Genomic DNA, 23,826 nt, shown 5'->3' on the forward strand with positions numbered 1-23,826 from the left:
TCCTCTTGCCAGCAGCATGCCTTATTTTGCAAAGCTCCTCTTAGTGATCTTCTGCTTAGTTCTTCTCGTGGAAAGCAGAAAGCACAGGAGGAGGAGGTGGACGAACCAGCTGGAGGTGCAGAGGGCGAGGTAAGGGTTGCTGAAATAGCTGTACCGGGAGTCTGATGGATGTGTTACTGCACAGCACCCACCCGGCGTGGGTTTAAGGGTCGCTCGGGTGTGGTGCTTAGGGCTACGGTTTGAGGTGAATCTTGTAGAGCAGGGTTCTAGGTTGGACTTGGTGATGCTGAGGGGCTTTGCCAACCTGCATGTTTCTGTGATTCTGTGTCACAGGCATAAAAGTCTGCCCTGCAAGTGCCTTTGCAGGTAAGGTTTTGCTGGTAGTTTTCAGGCAGTACAATCAGTTTTAACCCAGTGAGACACATTCAGTGCTAATGTTAATTAACTCTTAGCGAGGCAAGCTTTGCAGAGAAGCCGACAGTTCCAGCATGAGTCGTGGTAAAAATATTCTTAGCTCTCTATAAGAATTACTGAAAGAATTCAGAGAAGTTGCAATTCAAGAGCAGATTTTAATGTCTTTATTGCTCTAGCCCTGTTTCAAGAGCAGGTTATTTACCCTGCTTGCTGGAATGCCCCTTGAAGTTGTGTTTTGTTCTCTCAAAACGTGAGGTGGAGACATCGCTTAGCATGGGGTACTCTAATTAATAACAAATGCATCAACAACTCTCTGGAAGTTACCCAGGGATTGTAGAATTAACATTTATTTGGGAGAAATACAGGGAAATTTATATATATATATATCTATATAAATAAAAATGAAGCAGAGGCACAAGAAAGAGTTAAAGGTCTTAGTAGAGTTTATTAGATTTAGTGTTGCTGAGATTTGAGTGGAGGTTTACATTAGAAAAGATAATCTTCCAAACCTGTCAGACAGTCCAAAGGATGTTATCCCTTTTTGGAGTGAGGTCATCCAGTGGCAATTGTATCTTGCAAGATTCAAATATATATAGCCCATTGTTCAAACTATATACATATATATACATATATATGTATATAGTTCGAACAAGGGGACACAGTCCCAAGTTGTGCCAGGGGAGCAGGGGAGGTATAGGCTGGATGGTGGAATCGCTGTCCCTGGAGGTATTCAAGCAAAGCCTGGATGGGGCACTTAGTGCCATGGTCTAAATGATTGGACAGGGCTGGCTGCTAGGTTGGACTGTATGATCTTGGAGGTCTCTTCCAACCTGCTTGATTCTATGATGTTGTTCGAAGGGCTCAGAAGTAAAATAGGGTTAATGGCTTGGCTGTGGTTGGATACCTTCAGCTTTCCATTTGTGTTCTTGGGTGTTTGGTTGTTTAACACAACACTTTTATAGGGAGCATTGTTACTTGAAGACTTTACAATGAGATGTGGTGGCATGACTGGAAGCAAAGAACACCTGATAGGCACTCAGATGTATGCTGCTTAATGAGAAAGTGCAGTGCATGTGCTTATAGATATAAGGCCTGATGCTGGAATGCTAAAGCCAGTGAAGTTTTCCCACTGACTTCCACAGCATCTGCATTACTGAAAGTCTTTAATTTAACTTTGAAATCCAATTTTTCCAAGTCTGTGTTCTGGGAAACGTGGTGGCTTCAGCAGCAGCATATTCCTGCAAACTCTTCTCATGTAGTACAAATCAGCTATGTTGAAGTGACTACATAAATCAATCTTTCAAGCACGGCTTTGCCCCAAGGCAGTGCCAGTCTCTGGGTTAAAAGCCCATTGTGAGAACAATTTACAATTCAGAGTCATAGAACGGTCTGAGTTGGAAGTGACCTCCAAAGGTCATCTACTCCAACCCCCTCTGCAGTCAGCAGGGACATCCTCAACTAGATCAGGTCACCCACAGCTCTGTCCAGCCTCACTTTGAGTATCTCCAGGCATGGCTCCCAACCACGTCCCTCAACAACCTCTTCCAGTGTTTCACCACCCTCATAGTGCAGAACCTGTCCCTAATATCCAATCTCAATCTGCTCTGCTCTAGTTTGAAGCCATTGCCCCCATCCTGTCCCTGCAGCCCTTTGCAAACAGTCTCTCTTCAGACCTCTTGTAGACCCCTTCAGGCACTGGCAGGCTGCTATGTGCTCTCCCTGGAGCCTCCTCTTCTCCAGGCTGGGGCTCCCTCAGCCTGTCTCTAGCAGAGCTGCTCCAACCCCCTGAGCATTTTTGTGGCCCTCCTCTGTACTTGCTCTATCAGCTCATATCCTTCTTAAACTGAGGGCTCCAGAGCTGGGTGCAGCACTGCAGGTGAGGTCTCAGCAGAGCAGAGCAAAGTGTCAGAATCCCTTCCCTGGCTCTGCTGGCAGCGCTGCTTTGGATGCAGCCCAGGCTGGGATTTGCCTTCTGAACTAAACTGATTTATATAAATGAATTGACTGTAAAGAATAACTGATGCTGTTTGGTTTCCTATGGAAAAATGGCTTTAATGAAGAGTTTTCCAGCAAGCTAGAACTTGGGGAACGAAATGCCTTTGCATATATGCCTACAATCCCTATGCAGCATGTATAAGAAGTATGTGAGATCAAGTTTCGAGCTCTATCGAATGTGAGTGACATTTAGACACAAAGAATTTAGGCCCAGAGATTTCAGCACAACTGAAAGAGAAAAGAGTGCATGGAGCAGCAGTGTGGGTGTTTCATATCTCCAGCTGCATATAAACAGTTGAGTTGTTGCTGAACAGTGACTGAGGGACCTGGGGCTGGTTAGTGTGAAACAGAGGAGGCTGAGGGCAGAGCTCATGGCTGTCTGCAGCTACCTGAAAGGAGGTTGTGGAGAGGTTGGTGCTGGGCTCTGCTCACAGGGAATTAGGGATAGAACAAGAGGGAATGGCCTCAAGCTGCCACTGGGTAGGTTTAGACTGGACATGAGGAAAAATCTTTTCATGGCAAGAGTGGTCAGGCATTGTAAAGAGCTGCCCAGGGAGGTGGTGGAGTCACCAACCCTGGCTGTGTTTAAAGGTGGTTTGGATGTGGTGCTTGGGGCTATGGTTTAGGGTGCACCTTTCAGAGTAGAGTTCTGGGTTGGAATTGGTGATCCTGAGGGGCTTTTCCAGCCTGAATGTTTCTGTGGTTCTGTAAAGCAGCAATGAATATTGGACTCTTCTGAGAGAAGGAAAGTCCCACTCCTAGGCTAGTTTGCTACTGATGGAAGAGAAATAAAATGAGTGTCATTTTTATCACAGTTTCTGCTTAGCATTTCTCTTGCTGACTTCCCATATGAAACACAGGAGATTTTACACTAAGTGCATTGGCCAAGAAATTTTCTTCCTGTGTCTTTTTAAGGTACATCAACCTGATCTAAAGATTTTTTAACTGCTTTTAAGAAGCTAGCTTGGCTTGTGCAAGCACAGCACAGCAGAATCATAGAACCACAGGATTAATCCAGTTGGAAAAGACCTCTGAGAGCATCGAGTCCAACCTATCACCAAACCCTTCTAATTAACTAAACCATGGCACCAAGTGCCTCATCCAGCCTCCTTTTAAACACCTCCAGGGATGGTGACTCCATCACTTCCCCAAGCAGCCCGTTCCAATGCCAGTCACTCTTGTTGTGAAGAACTTCTTCCTAACATCCTGCAGGGACACCTCCCACTAGAACAGGTCACTCAAGGCTTATCCATTCAGGGCTCTGTCACCCTCACTCTGAAGAAGTTTCTCCTCATGTGGAGCTGAAACCTTCTCTGCTCCAGTTTGTATCCATTGCTCCTTGTCTTATTGCTGCTGAGCACTGAAAAGAGCTTGGCCCCCTCCACTTGACACCCACCCCTCAGATACCTCCTGTTTCTCTTGCTCTTTGCCCTCCCTGCCTGTCTGCTAGCACCACCCTTGCTCCTGCTGCTGCTGTGTTGCCACCTGGTACCACATGGTGGCGCCACCACTGCCATTGCATCCATCCATTGCCATCCACCTGGTTGTATATATTGTTGTGTCTTGCTTCCCTTCCCTATACCTCTTTGGAACTCCCCTTACCTTAAATACCTTCACACTCCACCTGCTTCTTCATTGCCCCCCCCTCCATCTTCCTCTATTAGGAAGATCATAGAACAGTTTAGGTTGGAAGGGACCTCAAAGATCATCCAGTTCCAACTGCCCACTAGAAAAGGTGGCTCAAGGCTTCGTCCAACCTGGCCTTGAACACCTCCAAGGAGGTTGTGGGTCACAGAATGTGATTGTTGATCCGCAGCCTTCCTGGGCAACCTGTGCCAGTGTCTCACCACCCTCACTGTCAACAACTTCTTCCTAAAATCCACATTCAATCTCCCCTCTGCCACTTTAAACCCATTCCTCCTCATCCTGTCATTACAAGACCTTGTCAATAGTCCCTTCCCAGCCCTCCTGTAGCCCCTTTCAGATCCTGGAAGGCCACTCCAAGGTCTCCTCCGAAGCCTTCTCTTCTCCAGGCTGCAGAGCCCCAACTGTCTCAGCCTGTCCTCATAGCAGAGCTGCTGCAGCACTCTCAGCATCTTGGTGGCCTCCTCTGGACTTGCTCCAACAGTTCCACATCCTTCTTGTGTTGGTGGCTGCAGAACTGCACATAGTATTCCATATGGGGGTCTCAAAAGAGCATCACCCACCTTTCAACACCCCCTCCCCTTTTCCACTGTATCTGTCCCTTTCCCACCCCCCACTGCATTTCCCCTTTTTATTCCCCAGACCACCTGAGTGCTGTTGGAGTCTCCTCCCACCCCAGGTGTGGTCACTTTGCCTTCCCTGCCCTTTTTGATTTGAGTTCTATTGCAGTCTCCTCCCACCCCAGGTGTGACCACTTTGCCCTCCCTGCCCTCTCCCCTTTATAATCAGCCCCAGGGAAGGCAGTAGCCTCAAGCTTGCCCATTTGGGCAGAGGGATCCTCCTCCCATCGTGACTGGTGAGTCCCTGTGGTGTGCACTGGGTGTATGGTGGAGGTTCTCAAAGGCCGGGGGGCCTGGTTGGCCCCCCGGTTACACAGCAGTAGGTCAGGTCCAATGCTTGCTCTGACATCACCCATGGGTGCTGGTTGTATTTCATTGCATAGCCTGAGCTCCTCTCTTCTAGCTGCTTCTTTTTTCTGAATTGAAGCTGAATCACTTGCTGGTAACTGGAAGCTCACAGGTAAGTAATATTGTGTTGTCATAGAATTGTTTTGGTTAGAAAATCCCTCCAAGGTCACCAAGCCCAGCCTTCAACTTGCACCACCATGTCCCAAAGTGCCATGGCCATGCACTGCTTGAACTTCTCCAGGGATGGTGATTTCACCACCTCCCTGGGCAGCCTGCTCCAATGCCTGACCACTTCTGCTTTGAGGAAATTGCTCCTCATGTTTGACCTGAACATGAGCCAGCAGTGTGCCTGTGTGGCCAGGAGAGCCAGTGGCATCCTGGCCTGCATGAGGAGCAGTGTGGCCAGCAGGACAAGGGAGATTTTTCTGCCCCTGTGCTCAACACTGCTCAGGCCACAGCTTGAGTGCTGTGTCCAGTTCTGGGCTCCTCAATTCAAGAGAGATGTTGCAGTGCCGAACGTGTCCACAGGAGGGCGACAAAGCTGGTGAGGGGCCTGGAGCAGAGCCCTGAGAGGAGAGGCTGAGGGAGCTGGGGGGGTGCAGCCTGCAGCAGAGGAGGCTCAGGGCAGAGCTCATTGCTGCCTGCAGGGAGGCTGTAGCCAGGTGGGGTTGGGCTCTGCTGCCAAGCAAGCAGCAACAGAAGAAGGGGACACAGCCTCAAGCTGTGCTGGGGTGGGTACAGGCTGGATGTTGTTAGGAAGTTGTTGTCAGAGAGAGTGATTGGCATTGGAATGGGCTGCCCAGGGAGGTGGTGGAGTTACTGTGGCTGGAGGTGTTGAAGCCAAGCCTGGCTGGGGCACTTAGTGCCATGGTCTCTTGCAGCCTGCTTGATTCTATAGCTGTATGACTTCAGGGTTTTCCACACTGTTTGGATTCCAAGCAACACAAAGTTTTGCTAGATTTTTGATGTTGTCTTTTTCTCCCTTCCATTCTCAGAGCAGAGAGGTTTTACTGAGCACTCACAGGTCCACAGGCCCTCTCCCGATGGTCAAAGCCAGGCAGGCACAGGAAGATCACCCTGCTCTACATGCAGTGTTTTGGGCATAGAGGCAGTGCTGTGGTCAGCAACTCAGACCTTAACACAACCTCCCCCTGCAGCAAGCAGTTCAGAGCTAAACTTTTGCCTCCAACCACTCCTGTTAATGGCTGTGCTTGGGTTTATCCCCCTGCCCTGTTGGGAGTGCACTTGCTCCAGCTGTCTCACTCTTCATATCTAGCAAGGAGAGAGATGCTCCAACATTCTGGTTTGAGCAGGAGATGCTGGTGAGGTGAGGGGTCCCCCGAATTTTCCCACGTGGTGTGTGCCCTGAAGGACAAGAGTTTATATCCCTTCAAAACATCAGTTTGGTAATTAAGGAATAACAATTGTGTTGCTGCTGTCTTCAGCTCTTTCCCTGAGCAGACAGGTTGCCAAAGTTAGCAGCCACACCTCAGTGCCCCTTAGCTTCTGCCGCTTCTTTTCTGCATTCAGTGTTCTGGTGAAAGATCTTTCTTCTGCTATGCAATGTAAGCTCCCTTTGCTCACACTCAGCATGATTTGCATTTCAGTGACCCTAAGGCATATTCACAGCCCCACTTCTTGGGACCCAGCCAAGTCCTGCATGAGTAAGATGTTGGACAGGGTCAGCTGTTTCTGCTGTTGTTTGCTCTGTCTCTTTTGCTGTGTCCTGGCTTCTCCAGGAGGTGTTGTGCTCTGGGAGTTGTTGCACAAGGTGGAGAGAGCACTGTGTCCACCTTGGAGCTGGCTGAGGTGGCAGAGAAGCCTGCAGAGAGGAGCAGGTCTGAGCTAATGCTCTGGAGAAGCAGTGCTGGGGCTGCCATGCTGACCTATGCCGTGGTGCTGGCACCAACCTTGCTTCCCTCCCTGGAGTAGTACCTGCGAAGCTGCAGCTCTGGAATCAGGTCAGCAGAAGTCAGCCCCTGGCTGAGGCTGGGCACGGAGCCATCAGTTGAATGCTGTTGCTGTCCTTTGCAGCCACATCTACAAGAAGAACCGAGATGTGACCAAGTCCTGGAAAGGGAAGACCGAGCAGCTTCTCAGGGTCGATGACCACGACTTCAGCATGCGGCCAGCTTTTGGAGGTGAGAAGGAAATGATCCCTTGAGTTCACACTCAGCTCATTTCAAATGATCTAATTATACTAATAACCTAATCAAACAAGGGAGGAAAAAAAGCCAGAGAAAAAGAAAACAAGCAAAAAGAGCAGAAGCCTCTGGCCAGATGCACCAGTGTGAAAGGAAAGGATTTGAGTGATCTTAAGAGATATTTAGGGCAACTCAGAGAGGCCTCATCCTCACCTCGCAGCCTTCTGTGCTCTGTACAGCTCCAACAGTTCTTTCTCTAACTGAAGTTGACTCTTTCTGGGGTGTTGTTTCCCAGAGCTCAGGTTAGGCCCTCTCAGTGAGTGTTTTGCTCTGCTGAGGAGATGAACAAGCTGCAGGTTATGATGTGAACAACCTGCAAGGTAAAGAAGCCTCTTGGTGGATCCCATCCTATTCTTGCTGGGAGTGAATGGAGTATTTCTGTCCAGCTGAAATCTTGTTTCAAACTCTCTAAAACAATTAAGAGAACAAGAGAGGCCTCCATCACCTTATCTCCTGTCCTTTGTCAGATCCAGTTACAGAAATGTGCTCTCCTGATCTTTCCAGGCTCATTAGTGCAGAGGTAGGAGAGCATCTGAATACAAATGTGCTGAAACACCCTCATGGCAATCCCTCTTCTGGCCTGATCAATAGCCAAGCCCCCACAGAGCAAGGGACAGAGATTTCTGCTGTGTTCACTGCATGACTAATCCTGCAGCCTGTGTCAACTGGCCTTGTAGGACATGGTGCAACATCTGCCCATCCAGTGGGTCACAGAGGGGCTTTGCACCTGGAGCTTTTCTGACCTGACCCTTCCTGGTGTGGCTGGGAAGATATTTCTCACCCTACAGTGTAATTGTGCTCATCTGAAGATCACAGAGTCAAGCAGATTGGGAAAGACCTCTGAGATCATTGAGTCCAACCTATCCCTTGACTCTTCTGATCAACTAAGCCATGGCACCAAGTGCCTCATGCAGTCTTCTTTTAAACACCTCCAAGGATGGGAACTCCACCACCTCCAAGCTGCAGAGCCTCAACTCGCACAGCCTGTCCTCACAGGAGAGCTCCTGCAGCCATCTGAGCATCTTGGTGGCCTCCTCTGGACTTGCTCCAACAGTTCCATGTCCTTCTTGTGTTGGGGGCTCCATGTAATTAGGCTGTTACTCTTAGACTTCTAATCTAACTGCCTTTTAACTTCCCTCCCACCTTGTTTTCCTAGGCTACCTCCCAGCACAGTATTAGGATACTCCTAGAGCCTGAAAACAGAGTAAGATTTATATAAGTGGGGAGGAAAAAAACATCCTTTGGTGGTGAGATGACTTCACTTATCAAGCAGAACAGTGCTCTACAATTTTTGCCCAGCAATCTCCTTGCCTTTCAGAGCTACCAGGGCCAAAAGTGGAGTCTTAATGAAGCAGTGCTGCAATTGCATGTGAGAAGGAACAAAACAGAGCAATGGCTCTGAGGTTCCAGCTAGCTTGGGTGCTGCAGGCTCCTGCACAGCTGCAGAATTGTGCAGCATGTTTTCAGGGACAGGTAGAAAAAGAAATGTAAAGGCAAGGAAACAAAAGCCTGGTGAGAGAGGCTGCTCTGGTTGTCTGCTGTGACATCCTTGTGCAGGCAGTCAGAGTGATTTGCCATGCACTGTGAGCCCTGCCAGCTGCTTGCTGCGGTGATGTCAGACTGATTTGGTCTGACTTGCATAGCATGAAGAGGCTTTGTTGCCACAGAAGCAGAGTGACAAGGTCTTGGCAAGCATGTGGCTTCAACTGCTTGCTGCCCTGAGACCTTCCCTGCTCTTTGAGAGCAGCTGAAGGGCCACAGTCTAGTGGAGTGCCCAGACCCATGGTGCTTCACTGGGCTGTGATGTTATGAGGAAGTCAGCTCATCTCTAGAAACCATAAATGATATCCTAGAACCAACCAGGTTGGAAGAGACCTCCAGGATCATCCAGTCCAACCTAGCACCCAGCTCTAGCCAGTCAACTAGACCATGGCACTAAGTGCATCATGGCATGGAAGAGGTGATCTCTCCATCAAGTCATCTCCCCTGACATTGTGTGGTTGTGGGCAGAGCAGGCTGGGGTTGTGGAAGGTGAAGTCAAAGGAGAACCATTAGAGAAAGGTGGAGATGGAAGCAAAAGTGTCTTTGAAAGGAGCAAGTGGGCAGATGACTGTTGTGTAAGTGGTGTTAGTAACAGCCCAGTAAGCACGGCTGCCTTGCCTGCTCTCAGCCCATCAGAGGCAAACCACTGCATGCCCTGGCAGTGACAAAGGTTTTTTTGCTTTGCTGCTGTTCAAAGTAGCCTCCACGAGCTAAAATAGACCTTGTTTGTGATGCCCCTTTGGGAGTTATCTCCATGTCAGTGACCTTGTTCTAGCTAGCAGATGTTCAGGTATTATTTACAAATATGAATATTTAAAGCTTATGTAAATGTTTGGTTTGCTGCCTTCTACCAACATCCATTTGTAAGCATTTCATCTATTACAGCTCATATTTTACAGGCAGCCTGTGAATAAGCAGCTTTAGTTGATACTTAAAATAGCTGTATTTTCTTTGCTGAGGAACAGCCTCATGCTGCACTTGGGTTATATTTCTTCATAGCCTAATAGCCCAGTGTCAGCTGGTCCTCACTGCCCTCCCTGGGCAGTGTTTTTGTCAGGATGAATGAATATTGGGGGGTGAATGAAGCGTAAGTAGTTCACTAAGGGCTGGAATTAAAGCTTGCTTCTCCCTTGATGGTCAGCTCTAAGCTTGTCTGCTGCCAGCTGACTGCAGATTCTGGTGCCTGCAAGCTGCCCGCACCTGAGAGGTCCCAAACATATATGCACCCAGTGGAAACAATATATATATACACATTAGACACTGGAAGATAAGCCAGGGACAGGAAAGTGTGCGTGGGCTCAGAAGTACTGAGTTAAGGTGAAATAGAAGGTTGGGATGACCTTAGAGCCATAGAATCAAGCAGGTTGGAAGAGACCTCTGAGCTCACCCAGTCCAACCTATCCCCCAGCCCTATCCAGTCAACCAGCCCATGGCACTGAGTGCCTCATGCAGGCTTAGAGAAGAGTGTGACAAATATAAACAAGTGTAAGGCTGCAGCCTGTGGTTACATCTTTGTAGGCATTCATGTCCTCAGTGCACCAGGAAAGGAAAAAAAGCTGTGTGAAGACACTCTGGGCAATGTGGGGAACCTCAGCAGCTCTTGATCCTTAGTGGGCAGCAGGGGAAGATCACAGAATGAGAGGGGCTGGAAAGGACCTCCAAAGTCCATCCAGTCCAAGCTCCTCTGCCAGAGCAGCAGCACCTAGAGCAGATCACACAGGAGCACATCCAGGCAGCTCTGGGATAGCTCCAGAGAGGGAGACTCCACAGCCCCCCTGGGCAGCCTCTTCCACTGTTCTGTCACCCTCACAAGGAAATAAATCCTCCTCATGTTTCCATGGGAATTCCTCTGCCTCAAGTCCCATCCAGTGCCCCTTGTAGATGAGTTTGCATTTATTATGGGATGTTTTCCATTTCTTTAGTCTGGGTGAGTTCTGTGGTGGCCAATTTCAAAGCTACTGTGGAAAACTATCAGCAGCATCAACACATCTTAGGAATGAAAACAGTGATAGGCTTTTGTATACAGCCTGTCTGCTTGAGAAGAAGTGAGAAACCCATGAGAAAAAGCTCATTGCTTGCAGTTTCTTCTCAGTTGCCTGTTCTTGGGACCAGATTTGTTCCCAAAGCCTTACATTTTGTGATGGGATGGATGTCTTCGCTTTTAAAAACATCTGCAGATGTTTCACTCAAGCTCTCTGGATTTGCTGGGCACTGCCAATGCTGCAGCACACGCCAAGGGGAAGATAATTCAGTGTGTCAAAAGGGGCCTTGCATGGTTATTCACTGCCTCTTCCCCCAGCCCACTCAGGAAGAGTCATGGATAGAAAAGTATAGCACAAGCTCAGAAATATTTGGCATGCTGCCTCTATAGTGCTAATTAAATGCAGAGGATGTAAACCATCAGTTGTTTACACATCTAAATCTGCTTCTCCTGCAGGCCCTGCAATTCCTGTTGGGGTGGATGTGCAAGTTGAAAGCCTGGACAGCATTTCTGAGGTTGACATGGTATGGAATCCTCTTTTAAGTCTCAATTATTCCTGCTCTGAAAACGTTCCTCACACTTGGAAGCTATGGGTTGTGGATTATTGGTCAGAGGAGAGCAATGGCAGAGGCTGGCATGTTCAAAGAGGCTGATACTTAGAACTGGAGACTTGATGATAACCAGGGGATCAAAGGCTACCCCGTGGATCTTCAGATAAAGGATCACACAACTGTCAGGGCTGGACAGAACTGTCAAGGATCATCTAGTTCCAACCCCACTGCCATGGTCAGGGACACCTTCCACTAGAGCAGGTTGCCCAGAGCTTAGTTTCATGGTCTTGGCAGTGCTAGGCTGATGACTGGACTCGATGGTCCTTAAGTTCTCATGAAGTCAGAACAGTGATGATTCATGGAGGCCACTATGGCCCCTTTGAAAATGAATTTCTGTGAGACATGTCTGCAGAGCTGCTGCTTCCTGTGCTGTGGTCTGTCTTGCTAACAGGGCCTGGGCTGCACTGGGAGCAGTGTGGCCAGCAGGACAAGGGAGGTTCTTCTGCCCCTGTACTTAACATTGCCCAGGCCATACCTTGGGTGCTGTGTACAGTTCTGGGCTCTTCAATTCAAGAGAGATGTTGCAGTACTGGAAGGTGTCCACAGGAGGGCGACAAAGCTGCTGAGGGGCCTGGAGCAGAGCCCTGTGAGGAGAGGCTGAGGGAGCTGGGGGTGTGCAGCCTGCAGCAGAGGAGGCTCAGGGCAGAGCTCATTGCTGTCTGCAGCTGCCTGCAGGGACATTGTAGCCAGGTGGGGTTGGGCTCTGCTGCCAGGCACCCAGCAACAGAAGGCACAACCTCAAGTTGTGCCAGGGGAGGCACAGGCTGGATGTTAGGAGGAAGTTGTTAGCAGAGAGAGTGATTGGCATTGGAATGGGCTGCCCAGGGAGGTGATGGAGTCCTTGTCCCTGGAGGTGTTGAAGCCAAGCCTGGCTGGGGCACTTAGTGCCATGGTCTGGTTGATTGGCCAGGGCTGGGTGCTAGGTTGGTCTGGGTGAGCTTGGAGGTCTCTTCCAACCTGCTTGATTCTATGAACTGGCAGCATCCCTAGGGGCAGTAGAGATGAAGGCTGAGAACAGTCTGCCAAAGTAGGGACCTGCAGGGGGGTGAGCAGAAGTGTCCCTCCAGCAGGTCTGTGCCATGGCTGGGGAACGAGGTGTCCAGCATCTCTGCCCTGTGCAGGGCAGCAAAGGGAAAGCTGCACAGGAGGCTGCTTTGACAAACAAGTGAAAAACCTGGTGCAGGGCAAGCCTTTCATAGAATTAGCCAGGCTGGAAGAGACCTCCAAGCTCATCCAGTCTAACCTAGCACCCAGCCCTAGCCAGTCATCTAGACCATGGCACTAAGTGCCCCATCCAGGCTTTTCTTCAACACCTCTAGGGATGGTGACTCCAAAACCTCCCTGGGCAGCCCATTCCGAGTTGAAACAGATCTGGGTTCACAGATGCTTTGTCCTCAGCAGAGCAAAATGAGGTGGAGGTAGCATTAGAAAGCAGTTGCTGAGTGGTTAGGAAGAGTTTGTGCTGCTGCCTTCCTGGGCTTGGCAGCTGTGGCTCCTGTAACCACATCTTTAGTCAAGAATGTAAGGCAAAGAAATGTATTTGAGCTCTGGGCACCAGAGAGTAGGTTCAGCTCTGAGAGCAGCAGCTGCCAGGTGGGGATTGACAAACAGCTGTTTCCCTTGGTGTGGCTGAAGCTCCTTTCCCCACAGAGAGCTTTATTTTACCCTTGTGTAACAGGAGAAGCAGTTCCCTCGCTTCTTGTGAGCTGTTTGCAGCAGCGTAGCTGCTTTGGCACAAATTGCTTCGTGTTTGAGCTGATTTTGAAAGCCTTTCCTCTTTCTGGAAGTTTCCCCCTGATTCCTGTTGATCCCACAGTCTTTAAGGTCACTTTGTCAGCACTGAAGAATCAGTTCTGCAGGGCAGTGCTTCTCTTGGGGCATGTTTTTATCCCTCTCAGGTGTTTAGAGCTGAGCATGGGAGTTAATGTTTGGTCTGGGCTGAAAATGCTTTTTGTTGGGAACATCTCTTCACAAAGAGCATTGGTGTAGAGAAGAGACAGGAGGTGAGAGGGGAGGGTTTGCACCTGTCTGGTAGGAGTGAGTTTTCTCCCTGATGGTTACTAGGCATAGAAAGCAGCACTGACAAACCTCCCCCTGGTTCTCTTCCCTTGTTTTTGGGGTGTGTGTGAAGGATTTCACCATGACCCTGTACTTAAGGCACTACTGGAAGGATGAGCGTCTCTCCTTTCCCAGCACCACCAACAAGAGCATGACCTTTGATGGCAGGCTGGTGAAGAAGATCTGGGTTCCTGATGTCTTCTTTGTGCACTCCAAGAGGTCCTTTATTCACGACACCACCACCGACAACATCATGCTGCGAGTGTTCCCCGACGGCCACGTCCTCTACAGCATGAGGTAGTGCTGCTGCTCTTGACTAACCCCTGGGCCTCACTGTTAGCTTTGCTCCCAGCATGGCTTTGTGACCACCACAACTGCCACTGCCAGCCCTCCTACTGCCACAGCTGATGCTGAGCTCTGGTTTCCAGCATGTCCAGGGCTGCCACTGCCAGCCCTCCTACTGCCACTGCTGATGCTGAGCCCTGTTTCCAGCACATCCAGTACAAGATGCACAAAGTTCACAGGCTCACAGGATGTTAGGGGTTGGAAGAGACCTCCAGAGATCATCCAGTCCAACCTCTCTGCCAGAGCAGGACCATACAATCCAGCACAGATCACACAGGAACACATCCAGACAGGGCAGGAAAGTCTCCAGAGAAGGAGGCTCCACAAGCTCTCTGGGCAGCCTGTGCCAGGGCTCTGTCATCCTTACAGTAAAGAAATTCTTGCTCATGTTGAGGTGGAGCTTCCTGTGCTGTAGTTTCCATCCCTCATGCCCTGGGATAGGACAAGGGGCAAGTGAGAAGATGCTGTCCTTTCCTCCATGTTCTCCCAGGTGACAAGTCCCTTCTTCCATGAACTGTAAGTGTCTTTCTTCCACGAGGTTTCCTTCAGAAGCTCCTTGCTCATCCAGTTGCTGTGGGCAGTAACAGGATCATCTCCTCCCAGGGGAAACGTTCCCCTAATTCTTTGCAGCCAGAGAAAGGCTTAGTTGAGGGGGAATGTTCGTCCCGGGGTCAGTGTGTGATTAAAGTGGAAGCTGCTGATCTACCAGATGGTGACCTCTATAATTATCCTATTTGGCTTCCTGTTTGTCCACCAAAACTTTTGCTGTTGTTGTTTTGCATGTTGATGTAACCCAAGGGAGAATAGAAGCTGTGTGGTGTTCAGGCCTGGTGGTGTTAGGACACCTGGGATGTGATCTGAGTGCCCAAGTGTGGGGGTCCATTTGCACTGGAAATGCCTTCAGCTGTCTTGAGCTGTCTGCATGGGGCTGGCCCTGGTGTCACAGCTTTAAGACTGGAGTCTTAGCTGTAAACTGCAAATGCACTTTTGGAGAGAGTTTGAGGCACATCCAGAAAGGGGCTGGAGAGAACACAAGAGAGATATTTATTTCATTCCATTAGCCTTTGGTTTTTCTGTGTAGTTGGGAGTTCAGAGTGGCTTTTCTCTCTTGCTTGCTTGCTTTCCTCACTGTCTCTTTTCCTCTGGCCTTGCCTGCATCTCTGCATCAAGCATTGGTTAGGCTGTGGTAAGGAACAGCAGCAGGATAGAGGCAACTTGCTAGCTGCACAGTCCAGATGGGGCTGGGTTTGTCCAGGGGGATTGCTGGGCTGTTTTCCAGTGGTAGAGGTACATATCATGGTCTGGTTGGACTGGATGACCTTGGAGGTCTCTTCCAACCTGGTTGGTTCTATGATTCCCTTTATATTTAGCCTGCCTTTCATTTTGCTTCCAACTTCTGAGCAGTCTAGTAGCTTACCTTGGGGAGGGGGGAGTGTAAATCCCAAACTCTAAGTGGTGTAAACCCACCACACCTGGGCTGAGGGACATTTCATTCCTTGTTTGGGCTTTCAGGTCCAGCTGAACACCTGCACGCTGCTTGAGGAGTATCTTACTGATGAGCAGAGGTTTTGTGCTAGCCCTGACGAACAAATTGTTAACACCCAGAGGTTGTGGCACAGTTCAGGTGATCCTGGGGGGGATGAAAGGTCACATTGTAAATGAGACTGAGTTATACAATGCTTAAGTGCCACACACAGACAGGGGAGGTCATTGTCACTGTGGGTTAGTTACACAGCAGGTTAGAGAGAGAAGTGCATGCAGCCAGAGCCAGAGAGCAACTCCTTTAGCTGTGTTTGTGTTCTTGTTCTTACCCATCTCAGCAAGCCTATGAGTGAAGTAGCCATCACCATTGTTTCCTTTTCACAGCCTAGCATCTAATTCCTCTCACTGAAATATCCCAGCTAGGCTCAAGCTAGCACAGTCACACTACACCTTCTGGAGCATGTCCCCAGAAAGCTTCTTTACCTGCTGGAGACAGTCCAGTGGAGAGCCAGGAGGATGAGCGGGGGACTTGAGCACCTCCCCAGAGGAGAGAGCCTGAGAGCCCTGAGGCTGTTTAGTCCAGAGAAGAGAAGGCTGAGAGGGGATCTGAGCAATGTGTGCAAACAGCTGAGGGGTGGGGGTTAAGGGGAGGAGGCCAAGCTCTGTTGGGTGCTGCACAGCAAGAAGCCAAGGAGCAATGGATGCAAAGTGGAACAGAGAAGGTTTCAGCTCAACAGGAGGAGAAACTTCTTTAGAGTGAGGGTGACAGAGTCTTGGAACAGGCTGCCCAGAGAGGTTGTGGAGTCTCCTTCTCTGCAGACCTTCCAAACCCCTGGTGGATGCATTGCTGGGCAGACTGCCCTGGGTGATGCTGCTTTGGCAGGACGGATCCCTGCAGGTCCCTTCCAACCCCTCGTGTTCTGTGATTTTGCTCCTAGGGCAAGATGTTGCCCTAGTTTTGCAGCCCAAATGAACAGCATGTGCTTTTCAGGGGGTGGGGGTGGCTGTGTAGGTCAGAGTGGGATTTGGAGCACAATCCCTTCTTCTTTATCAACATCTGCAATGAATCTAGGAGATGGCCAGAGCCAGCGTCAGGCAGCCCTGAAACGATGACTCACAGCTGATGTGCCCCTGGTAAATGGAGTGCTCCGCTGCAAATCTGCCCACGAGAGAAAGCTCAGTGACCCACAGCAGAGCTCCTTACGTAATGCTGTGCACAACTGGCCCCCTGGAAGGGCTGCAGCTGTGCTTGCTGCAGCTCTGCAGCCGAGACGGGGACTTAGCAGAGGCAGCTCTGGCTCACTGAGCGATGGCTGCGCCCCTTTGACCTTCCCCTGGCCTGGAAATGCACTCCCCAGGTTAAGAGAGTTGGAGCAGAGACCGAAAGAAACTGCTTCTGCCTTAGGCACTGGGGGAAATGTGTGGCATGCAGTATGGGTGGTCAGGGAGCCAGAGTTAGCCAGGCTGGAAAAGACCTTTGAGATCGGGGAAGGTCTAGGCTGGATGTTAGGAGGAAGTTGTTGGCAGAGAGTGATTGGCATTGGAATGGGCTGCCCAGGGAGGTGGTGGAGTCACTGTCCCTGCAGGTGTTTAAGAGGAGCCTGGATGAGGCACTTAGTGCCATGGTTTAGTTGGTTAGAAGCTGTGAGGTGTTGGACTGGATGATCTCAAAGGTCTTTTCCAACCTGCCTAATTCTGTGATTCTCCATAATTTCTGACTTTGAAGCTGCAGAATGGTTTGTTTGTGCTAATATTCTCCCTTTTACTGCTCCTCATAGAAACCAACCTTTCTCTTTTTGCCTCCTAGGATCACAGTGACAGCAATGTGCAACATGGACTTCAGCCACTTCCCCCTGGACTCCCAGACGTGCTCCCTGGAGCTGGAAAGCTGTATGTTGTCACAGGATCCCAGGATGTCAGGGGTTGGAAGGGACTCAAAATGATCATTGAGTCCAACCCCCTGCCAGAGCAGGACCATACAATCTAGCTCAGGTCACACAGGAACACATCCAGCCAGAGCTGGAAAGGCTCCAGAGAAGGAGACTCCACAGCCTCTCTGGGCAGCCTGTGCCAGGGCTCTGGGACCCTTACACTAAGGAGGTTCCTCCTTGTATTGAGGTGCAACCTTCTGTGCTGCAGCTTCCATCCATTGCCTGGAGGCATTCCTGTGTGATCTGCTGTAGCTGATGCTGCTCTGGCAGGGGGGCTGAACCAGATGATCTTTTGAGGTCCCTTCCAGCCTCTGACATTCTATGATTCTATGCTTTTTGATGCTTGGTGCTCAGAGAAGTACAATCCTAGCTGTAATTTCAGCAGTATGGAGTAAGATATGGATGTGTGTTCTTGGATCTTTGCTGTCATTCTCATTGTTGCCATGGTATATCACAAGGCAAGGACTTTTAAACTCACTCTGTGCCATGGACACCTCTGTGTTTGTTCATTTTGGCTGAATCTATCAACTCTTGCTTCCTCTCCAGGGAACTTGGACAGACTCGAGAGGTGGGCACAAGCCAACCTCATGAGGTTCAACAAGACCAAGTGCAGTGTCCTGCATCTGGGTTTGGGGCAATGCCAAGCACAAATACAGGCTGGGCAGTGAGTGGCTGGAGAGCAGCCCTCAGGAGAGGGACTTGGGGGTGCAGGTGCATGAGAAGCTTAACATGAGCCAGTAGTGTGCACTTGAAGCCCAGAAAGCCAACCAGAGCCTGGGCTGCAGCAGGAGCAGTGTGGCCAGCAGGGCCAGGGAGGTGATTCTCCCCCTCTACTCAGCTCTGCTGAGACCCCACCTGGAGTACTGCATCCAATTCTGGAGCCCCCATTGCAAGAAAGATGTGGAGATGCTGGAGTGTGTCCAGAGAAGAGCCAGGAGGATGCTCAGAGGCTGCAGCAGCTCTGCTGTGAGAACAGACTGAAAGAGTTGGGGCTGCTCAGTCTGCAGAGGAGGATGCTCCGAGGTGACCTTCTTGTGGCCTTCCAGAATCTGAAAGGGGCCTACAAAAAAGCTGGGGAGGGACTTTTGAGGGTGTCAGGGACTGCCAAGACTAGGGGCAATGGAGCAAAGCTGGAGGTGGGAAGTGTCAGGCTGGAGGTGGGGAGGAAGTTGTTGAGCATGAGAGTGGTGAGAGCCTGGAATGGGTTGCCCAGGGCCCCATGCCTGGTCTGCAGGTCAGGCTGGATGAGGCTGTGTGCAGCCTGCTCTAGGGTAGGGTGTCTCTGCCCATGGCAAGGGGGTTGGAACTGGCTGATCCTCGTGGTCTCTTCCAACCCTGCCTGATTCTGACTCTAAGCCCCATCACACTGTGTTTCTCCCTTCTCTAAGATGCTTACACTGACGAAGATCTGATGCTGTACTGGAAAAATGGGAACGAGTCTCTGAAAACTGATGAGAAGATTTCTCTGTCTCAGTTTTTGATACAGAAGTTCCACACTACATCCAGACTGGCTTTCTACAGCAGCACAGGTACTGGCCTTTTCTGACTCAGTGCTACTGCTGAACTGAATGCTGTATTAAACACCTGTGAGGGAGCCCTTGGGGTTATAGGTCACTGCAATGTAGTCTCTGCTTGGTCTGGACAACACAGGTTTTGAAAGAGCAGTTTCTCTTTTCACTGCCCTGCAGAGAGAGAAGATCAAAGGACAGATCTGGTCTCTCCCTGCCTGCCCCCCAGGCTGCTCTCACTGATTCTGCTTCTCCTCCTCTCTCCAAGGGTGGTACAATCGCCTCTATATAAGCTTCACCTTACGCCGACACATCTTCTTCTTCTTGCTGCAAACCTACTTCCCTGCCACCCTCATGGTCATGCTCTCCTGGGTGTCCTTCTGGATCGACCACCGAGCAGTCCCTGCCAGAGTCTCTTTGGGTGAGAGGAGCTGCAACAAGGCCTGACTCTGCAAAGCTCTTTGAATGCAAAAGTTCTGGCAGGAAAGGGAATTGTTCCTTTTGCTGGTTGAAGACACTGGGCAAGAAGAAGTTGGTTTTATCTAACGGTTAATGTAATGTAAAGCTTGCAGTTTGTCTCCAGCCCTTCAGGACTAAGCAGCCCTTCTGATCTGTGCTTAGCTTGGGGCAGAAAGGGCTGTGGTTTTCAAAAGAAACTTGGGCAGAGAGAAGAGGTTTCAGTGAACCAAAATTTTCCCCTGCCTCCTTTCCAGCCCTGTCTGGCTGTGTTCCTGTGTCACCTGTGCCAGGTTCTCTGGCCCTGCTCTGGCAGGGGAGTTGGACTCACCTTTCCAGCCCTGTCTGGCTGTGTTCCTGTGTCACCTGTGCCAGGTTCTCTGGTCCTGCTCTGGCAGGGGAGTTGGACTCACCTTTCCAGCCCTGTCTGGCTGTGTTCCTGTGTCACCTGTGCCAGGTTCTCTGGCCCTGCTCTGGCAGGGGAGTTGGACTCACCTTTCCAGCCCTGTCTGGCTGTGTTCCTGTGTCACCTGTGCCAGGTTCTCTGGTCCTGCTCTGGCGGGGGGGTTGGACTCACTGATCTCTGGAGGTCCCTTCCAGCCCCTGTGAAGGTTTCTCTTGGTTCTCCCCAGGGATAACCACTGTGCTGACCATGTCCACCATCATCACCGGGGTGAACGCCTCCATGCCTCGCGTCTCCTACATCAAAGCAGTGGACATCTACCTGTGGGTCAGCTTCGTCTTCGTCTTCCTCTCGGTCCTGGAGTATGCAGCAGTCAATTACCTGACGACGGTGCAGGAGCGGAAGGAGAGGAAACTTCAGGAGAGAGTGAGGAAAGAGAAGTGTTTTGCTCATCCCTTTCTTTCTCTTTTTCTTACAGCTGATCTGGTCTCTATGTTGATGGCTTGTGTTGGTAAATGGGAGGACACTGCCATCTGTGTGTGCATGACTGGAGCCCTTTAGGCTGCTCCACCTCAGGCTGATTTGCTGTATTTTTAAGCTAAGGATGGTGTTCAAAGCAGATTCATTTCCTCACTTTACAGCCACCAGTAACCCAAATTCAGTGGACTTGAGCACCTCCCCTGTGGAGAGAAACTGAGAGCCCTGGGGCTGAGAAGAGGAGGCTGAGAGGGGATCTGAGCAATGTCCATCAGTATCTGAGGGCTGGGGGGCAGGAAGGAAGGGACAGGGACAGCCTCTGCTCACCTGTGCCCTGGCAATGGACAAGGGGCAAGGGATGGAAACTGCAGCACAGGAAGCTCCACCTCACCATGAGGAAGAACTTCTTTACTGTAAGGGTCCCAGGGCCCTGGCACAGGCTGCCCAGAGAGGTTGTGGAGTCTCCTTCTCTGGAGCCTTTCCAGCTCTGTCTGGATGTGTTCCTGTGTGGTCTGAGATGGATTTTCTGGTCCTGCTCTGGCCACAGGGGTTGGACTTGATGATCTCTTGGGTCCCTTCCAACCCCTGACATCCTGAGATCCTGTGGTCTTCAGGTGATCCTGCTCTGCAGGGGGTTGGACTCGATGATTTCTTTGTGTCCCTTCCAACCCCTGACACAAGCTGTCTGCCAGCAGAGAGGCATCACTTCTGCTGCCAAGGTGCTCCTGCCAGTGTTCAGCTCTGTGTCTTGTCTGTCTCCCCAGTTCCCGTGTACGTGTGGAATGCCTCACTCCAAAACCATGATGCTGGATGGGAACTGCAGCGAATCTGATGCCAACAGCCTGGCAGGGTACACGAGAAGCCAGATGGTCCCAGAGGAAGACAAACAAGAGAAGATGGTTGTGCACTTAGCTCTCAGCAATGAGTCGAACTCATCAAGGAGGAGAGGCCTGAAGGGCCCCGTGGGCTTGCGCATCATCCAGAACAGCCACACCATCGACAAATACTCCAGGTTCATATTTCCAGGCACCTATATCTTTTTCAATCTCATCTACTGGTCTGTCTTTAGCTAAGCCTGCTGCCACAGCAGTGACTGAGGTGAGAACACATTTGCAAAGCTCTCTTTCTGCTGGTTCCTTTTCAGCCTGACCTAGATACAAAGCCAGAAAAGTGGTTATTTATTGCTTCTTTGGAGGGCAAAGAGGAGGACACATCTTTAAGAGACCACTCTATGGAGAGGCACCATGGCAGAACCTGCTGTGCCAGTTGCTGTTCTTTGTGAAGCCTGATCTAGATACAAAGCCAGAAAAGTGGTTATTTATTGCTTCTTTGGAGGGCAAAGAGGAGGACACATCTTTAAGGGACCACTCTATGGAGAGGCACCATGGCAGAACCTGCTGTGCCAGTTGCTGTTCTTTGTAGAGCCTGATCTGGATTCGGAGCCAGAAAGCTGATTATTTATTGCTTCTTTGGTGGATAAAGTGGAGGATACATCTTCAAGGGGCCACTCTGTAGAGAGGCACCATGGCAGAACCTGCTGTGCCAGTTGCTGCCCAACTCATGCCCTGGCTCCCATGTGCTTTATGATGCAAGTTGTGTCTGGCACTAGTGAATGTGTTCCCACCCTTTGCCCAGAAGGTGCTGTATGCTCCTTTGGGGCTGACCATGCTGGTGGGGGCTGCTATGCTATGGGAAATCAGAGCTAGTGGACACAAGGGCTGTCAGAGGTTAGGCAAAGGCAAGTTGCAAGGGCAGGTCTGGGCAGTGTCTCTCCTGTAAGGGATGAGGCCTTTTATTCTCCCAATCTGCTTCCCAGCAGTTCCTTTTTCTGTGGTCTATGAGCACTGTGCTCTTCCCATTGGGCTATGAAGAAGACCTCCTTCCAGGGTCCAAATTCTGTTTTTTCTCAACATGACCTTCATGATACCATTAGGACAGTTGAGTGGCCAAGCCCAGCAGGGTTGGCTGCAGAGTGCAGATGGTGTGTTTGAATCAGTGTCTTTCTTTCCAGACCACAAATAAGATGTGATGGTGAAGCAGGGCCAGGAAGCCCACAGGCTCTCAGAAGGTGGCTCCCAGGGCACATGAATACCAAAACCAGGAGAGTAATAGGAAAAAAACAGGTTGGAAGAGACCTCCAAGCTCATCCAGTCCAACCTAGCACCCAGCCCTGGCCAATCAACCAGACCATGGCACTAAGTGCCTCATCCAGGCTTTGCTTCAACACCTCCAGGGACAGCAACTCCACCACCTCCCTGGGCAGCCCATTCCAATGCCAATCACTCTCTCTGCCAACAACTTCCTCCTAACATCCAGCCTAGACCTCCCCTGGCACAACTTGAGACTGTGTCCCCTTGTTCTGTTGCTGCTTGCCTGGCAGCAGAGCCCAACCCCACCTGGCTACAGCCTCCCTTCAGGTAGCTGCAGGCAGCAATGAGCTCTGCCCTGAGCCTCCTCTGCTGCAGGCTGCACACCCCCAGCTCCCTCAGCCTCTCCTCACAGGGCTGTGCTCCAGGCCCCTCAGCTTTGTCGCCCTCCTGTGGACACCTTCCAGTACTGCAACATCTCTCTTGAACTGAGGAGCCCAGAACTGGACACAGCACCCAAGGTGTGTCCTGAGCAGTGCTGAGCACAGGGCAGAAGAGCCTCCAGTGTGGCCTCTGGCAGCAGGGCAGCACAACAAAAGAACCTTTGCTGTGGTTGAGTGGCATAACTGCATCACAAAGTCAGCAGTGTGGGGAGTGAGAAATCTGTGCCCCCTGCTTTGCCAGTCTTCCTGCATGCCCCATGGCATGTGCCATTTACCTTCTCAGTGCCTCATCTCCTCCAGCTGGCAGGTGGAGAGCACCACATTTACCTACCTCGTGAGGTGTCAAGGGGCAGCACTTGCTTAAGCAGCACAACTTGGGGGGGGGGGGGGGCACGGTTGTGACTTCTGGGAATCCAAATGCTTCTTGTCCTAGCTACCAGGGAGCTCTTCAAATGTGTCCTCTGAATCAGTCCAGCTGGAAGAAAGCAGCCATCTCCCCTGCCTTATGATGATATTAAGCCAGATCACTCCCCTGCATTATAAATGACACTAAGGCAGACAGAAATGTAGCCCAGGAGCCAAAACAGCTAAGCCCTGCCAGGGAATAATGCCTCCTGACAGACAAAAATCAGAAAGTCCCAGAGCTTTACTTTGCCCTAAGTCTCTATTGTGTCTCTTGTTCCCTTAGGATGTGATGTTCCCTTAGGTGATGACAGAGACAGTCCTTGAGAGCCTATCTTTGTCCTGGCACTGCCTGTAGGTTAAATGCTGGCTGATAAACACGGCTTGGAGAGGCTGCTTCACTGCTGTTCTATATGCATGTGGGCATAGCTGAGAGAGGTTGGTGTCTGCTTCCACCAGCCACAGTTACACAGCCTATAAAACCAGAAAGGAAGATGGCTTTTTTCTGTTAAAGAAAATAAACATAACTCCAAAGAATCCATCTTGGCAGCATTTTGACTTCTTATTCCTTACAAGCACAAGTAAAAAGTGCAGCTGAGCCTGGGACTTCTCCTTCAGACAGTCTAGGGATGATCTCCTTTGGTCCCTCCCAACCCCTAGTATCCTGTGATCCTGTGTGATTGGATCTTCCTGCTTGTTCAGAGGAGAGTGGCATGAAGAAGCAGCTTGAAGCTAGAAGAGATATCTGTGTCTAGCATCTGCTCAGCAAGTTTGCTGATGACACCAAACTGGGAGGCTTGGCTGAAGGCTGTGCAGTCATCCAGTGAGACCTGGAGAGGCTGAGAGGTGGGCACAGAGGAACCAAATGAGGTTCA

The 23,826-nt window shown here is 50.5% G+C and overlaps 1 protein-coding gene across 4 annotated transcripts; it reads left to right on the top strand.

Moving 5' to 3' along the window:
* Position 1: 1 nt before the first annotated feature.
* Positions 2-23,488, top strand: GABRR2 (gamma-aminobutyric acid type A receptor subunit rho2). 4 transcript variants are annotated; one of them, XM_064169332.1, is made up of 9 exons: positions 2-129; positions 7,056-7,162; positions 11,205-11,272; positions 13,491-13,714; positions 17,052-17,134; positions 18,564-18,704; positions 18,952-19,104; positions 19,772-19,968; positions 20,784-21,329. In XM_064169332.1, exons 1-9 carry the CDS (start codon positions 17-19, stop codon positions 21,090-21,092), a joined length of 1,395 nt encoding a protein of 464 aa, XP_064025402.1. In that variant the 5' UTR covers positions 2-16; the 3' UTR covers positions 21,093-21,329. The 4 variants fall into 4 exon arrangements, with proteins under 4 accessions (XP_064025402.1, XP_064025406.1, XP_064025405.1 ...); XM_064169336.1 differs by lacking the exon at positions 2-129 and adding an exon at positions 4,855-4,909; XM_064169335.1 differs by lacking the exon at positions 2-129 and adding an exon at positions 23,238-23,488 and having other exon boundaries at positions 7,065-7,162; positions 20,784-21,031.
* Positions 23,489-23,826: the final 338 nt, after the last annotated feature.

The sequence above is a fragment of the Pogoniulus pusillus genome, chromosome 31, assembly GCF_015220805.1.
Source record: "Pogoniulus pusillus isolate bPogPus1 chromosome 31, bPogPus1.pri, whole genome shotgun sequence".
Classification (NCBI taxonomy): domain Eukaryota; kingdom Metazoa; phylum Chordata; class Aves; order Piciformes; family Lybiidae; genus Pogoniulus; species Pogoniulus pusillus.

What these genes read in the sequence shown, in the direction of transcription:
- GABRR2 (XM_064169332.1), top strand. Translation starts at nt 17, where the DNA reads ATGCCTTATTTTGCAAAGCTCCTCTTAGTGATCTTCTGCTTAGTTCTT. An exon ending in CTGGAGGTGCAGAGGGCGAG is followed by an intron (nt 130 to 7,055) that starts GTAAGGGTTGCT and finishes TGTCCTTTGCAG; the next exon opens with CCACATCTACAAGAAGAACC. An exon ending in CTCCCTGGAGCTGGAAAGCT is followed by an intron (nt 17,135 to 18,563) that starts GTATGTTGTCAC and finishes CCCTTCTCTAAG; the next exon opens with ATGCTTACACTGACGAAGAT.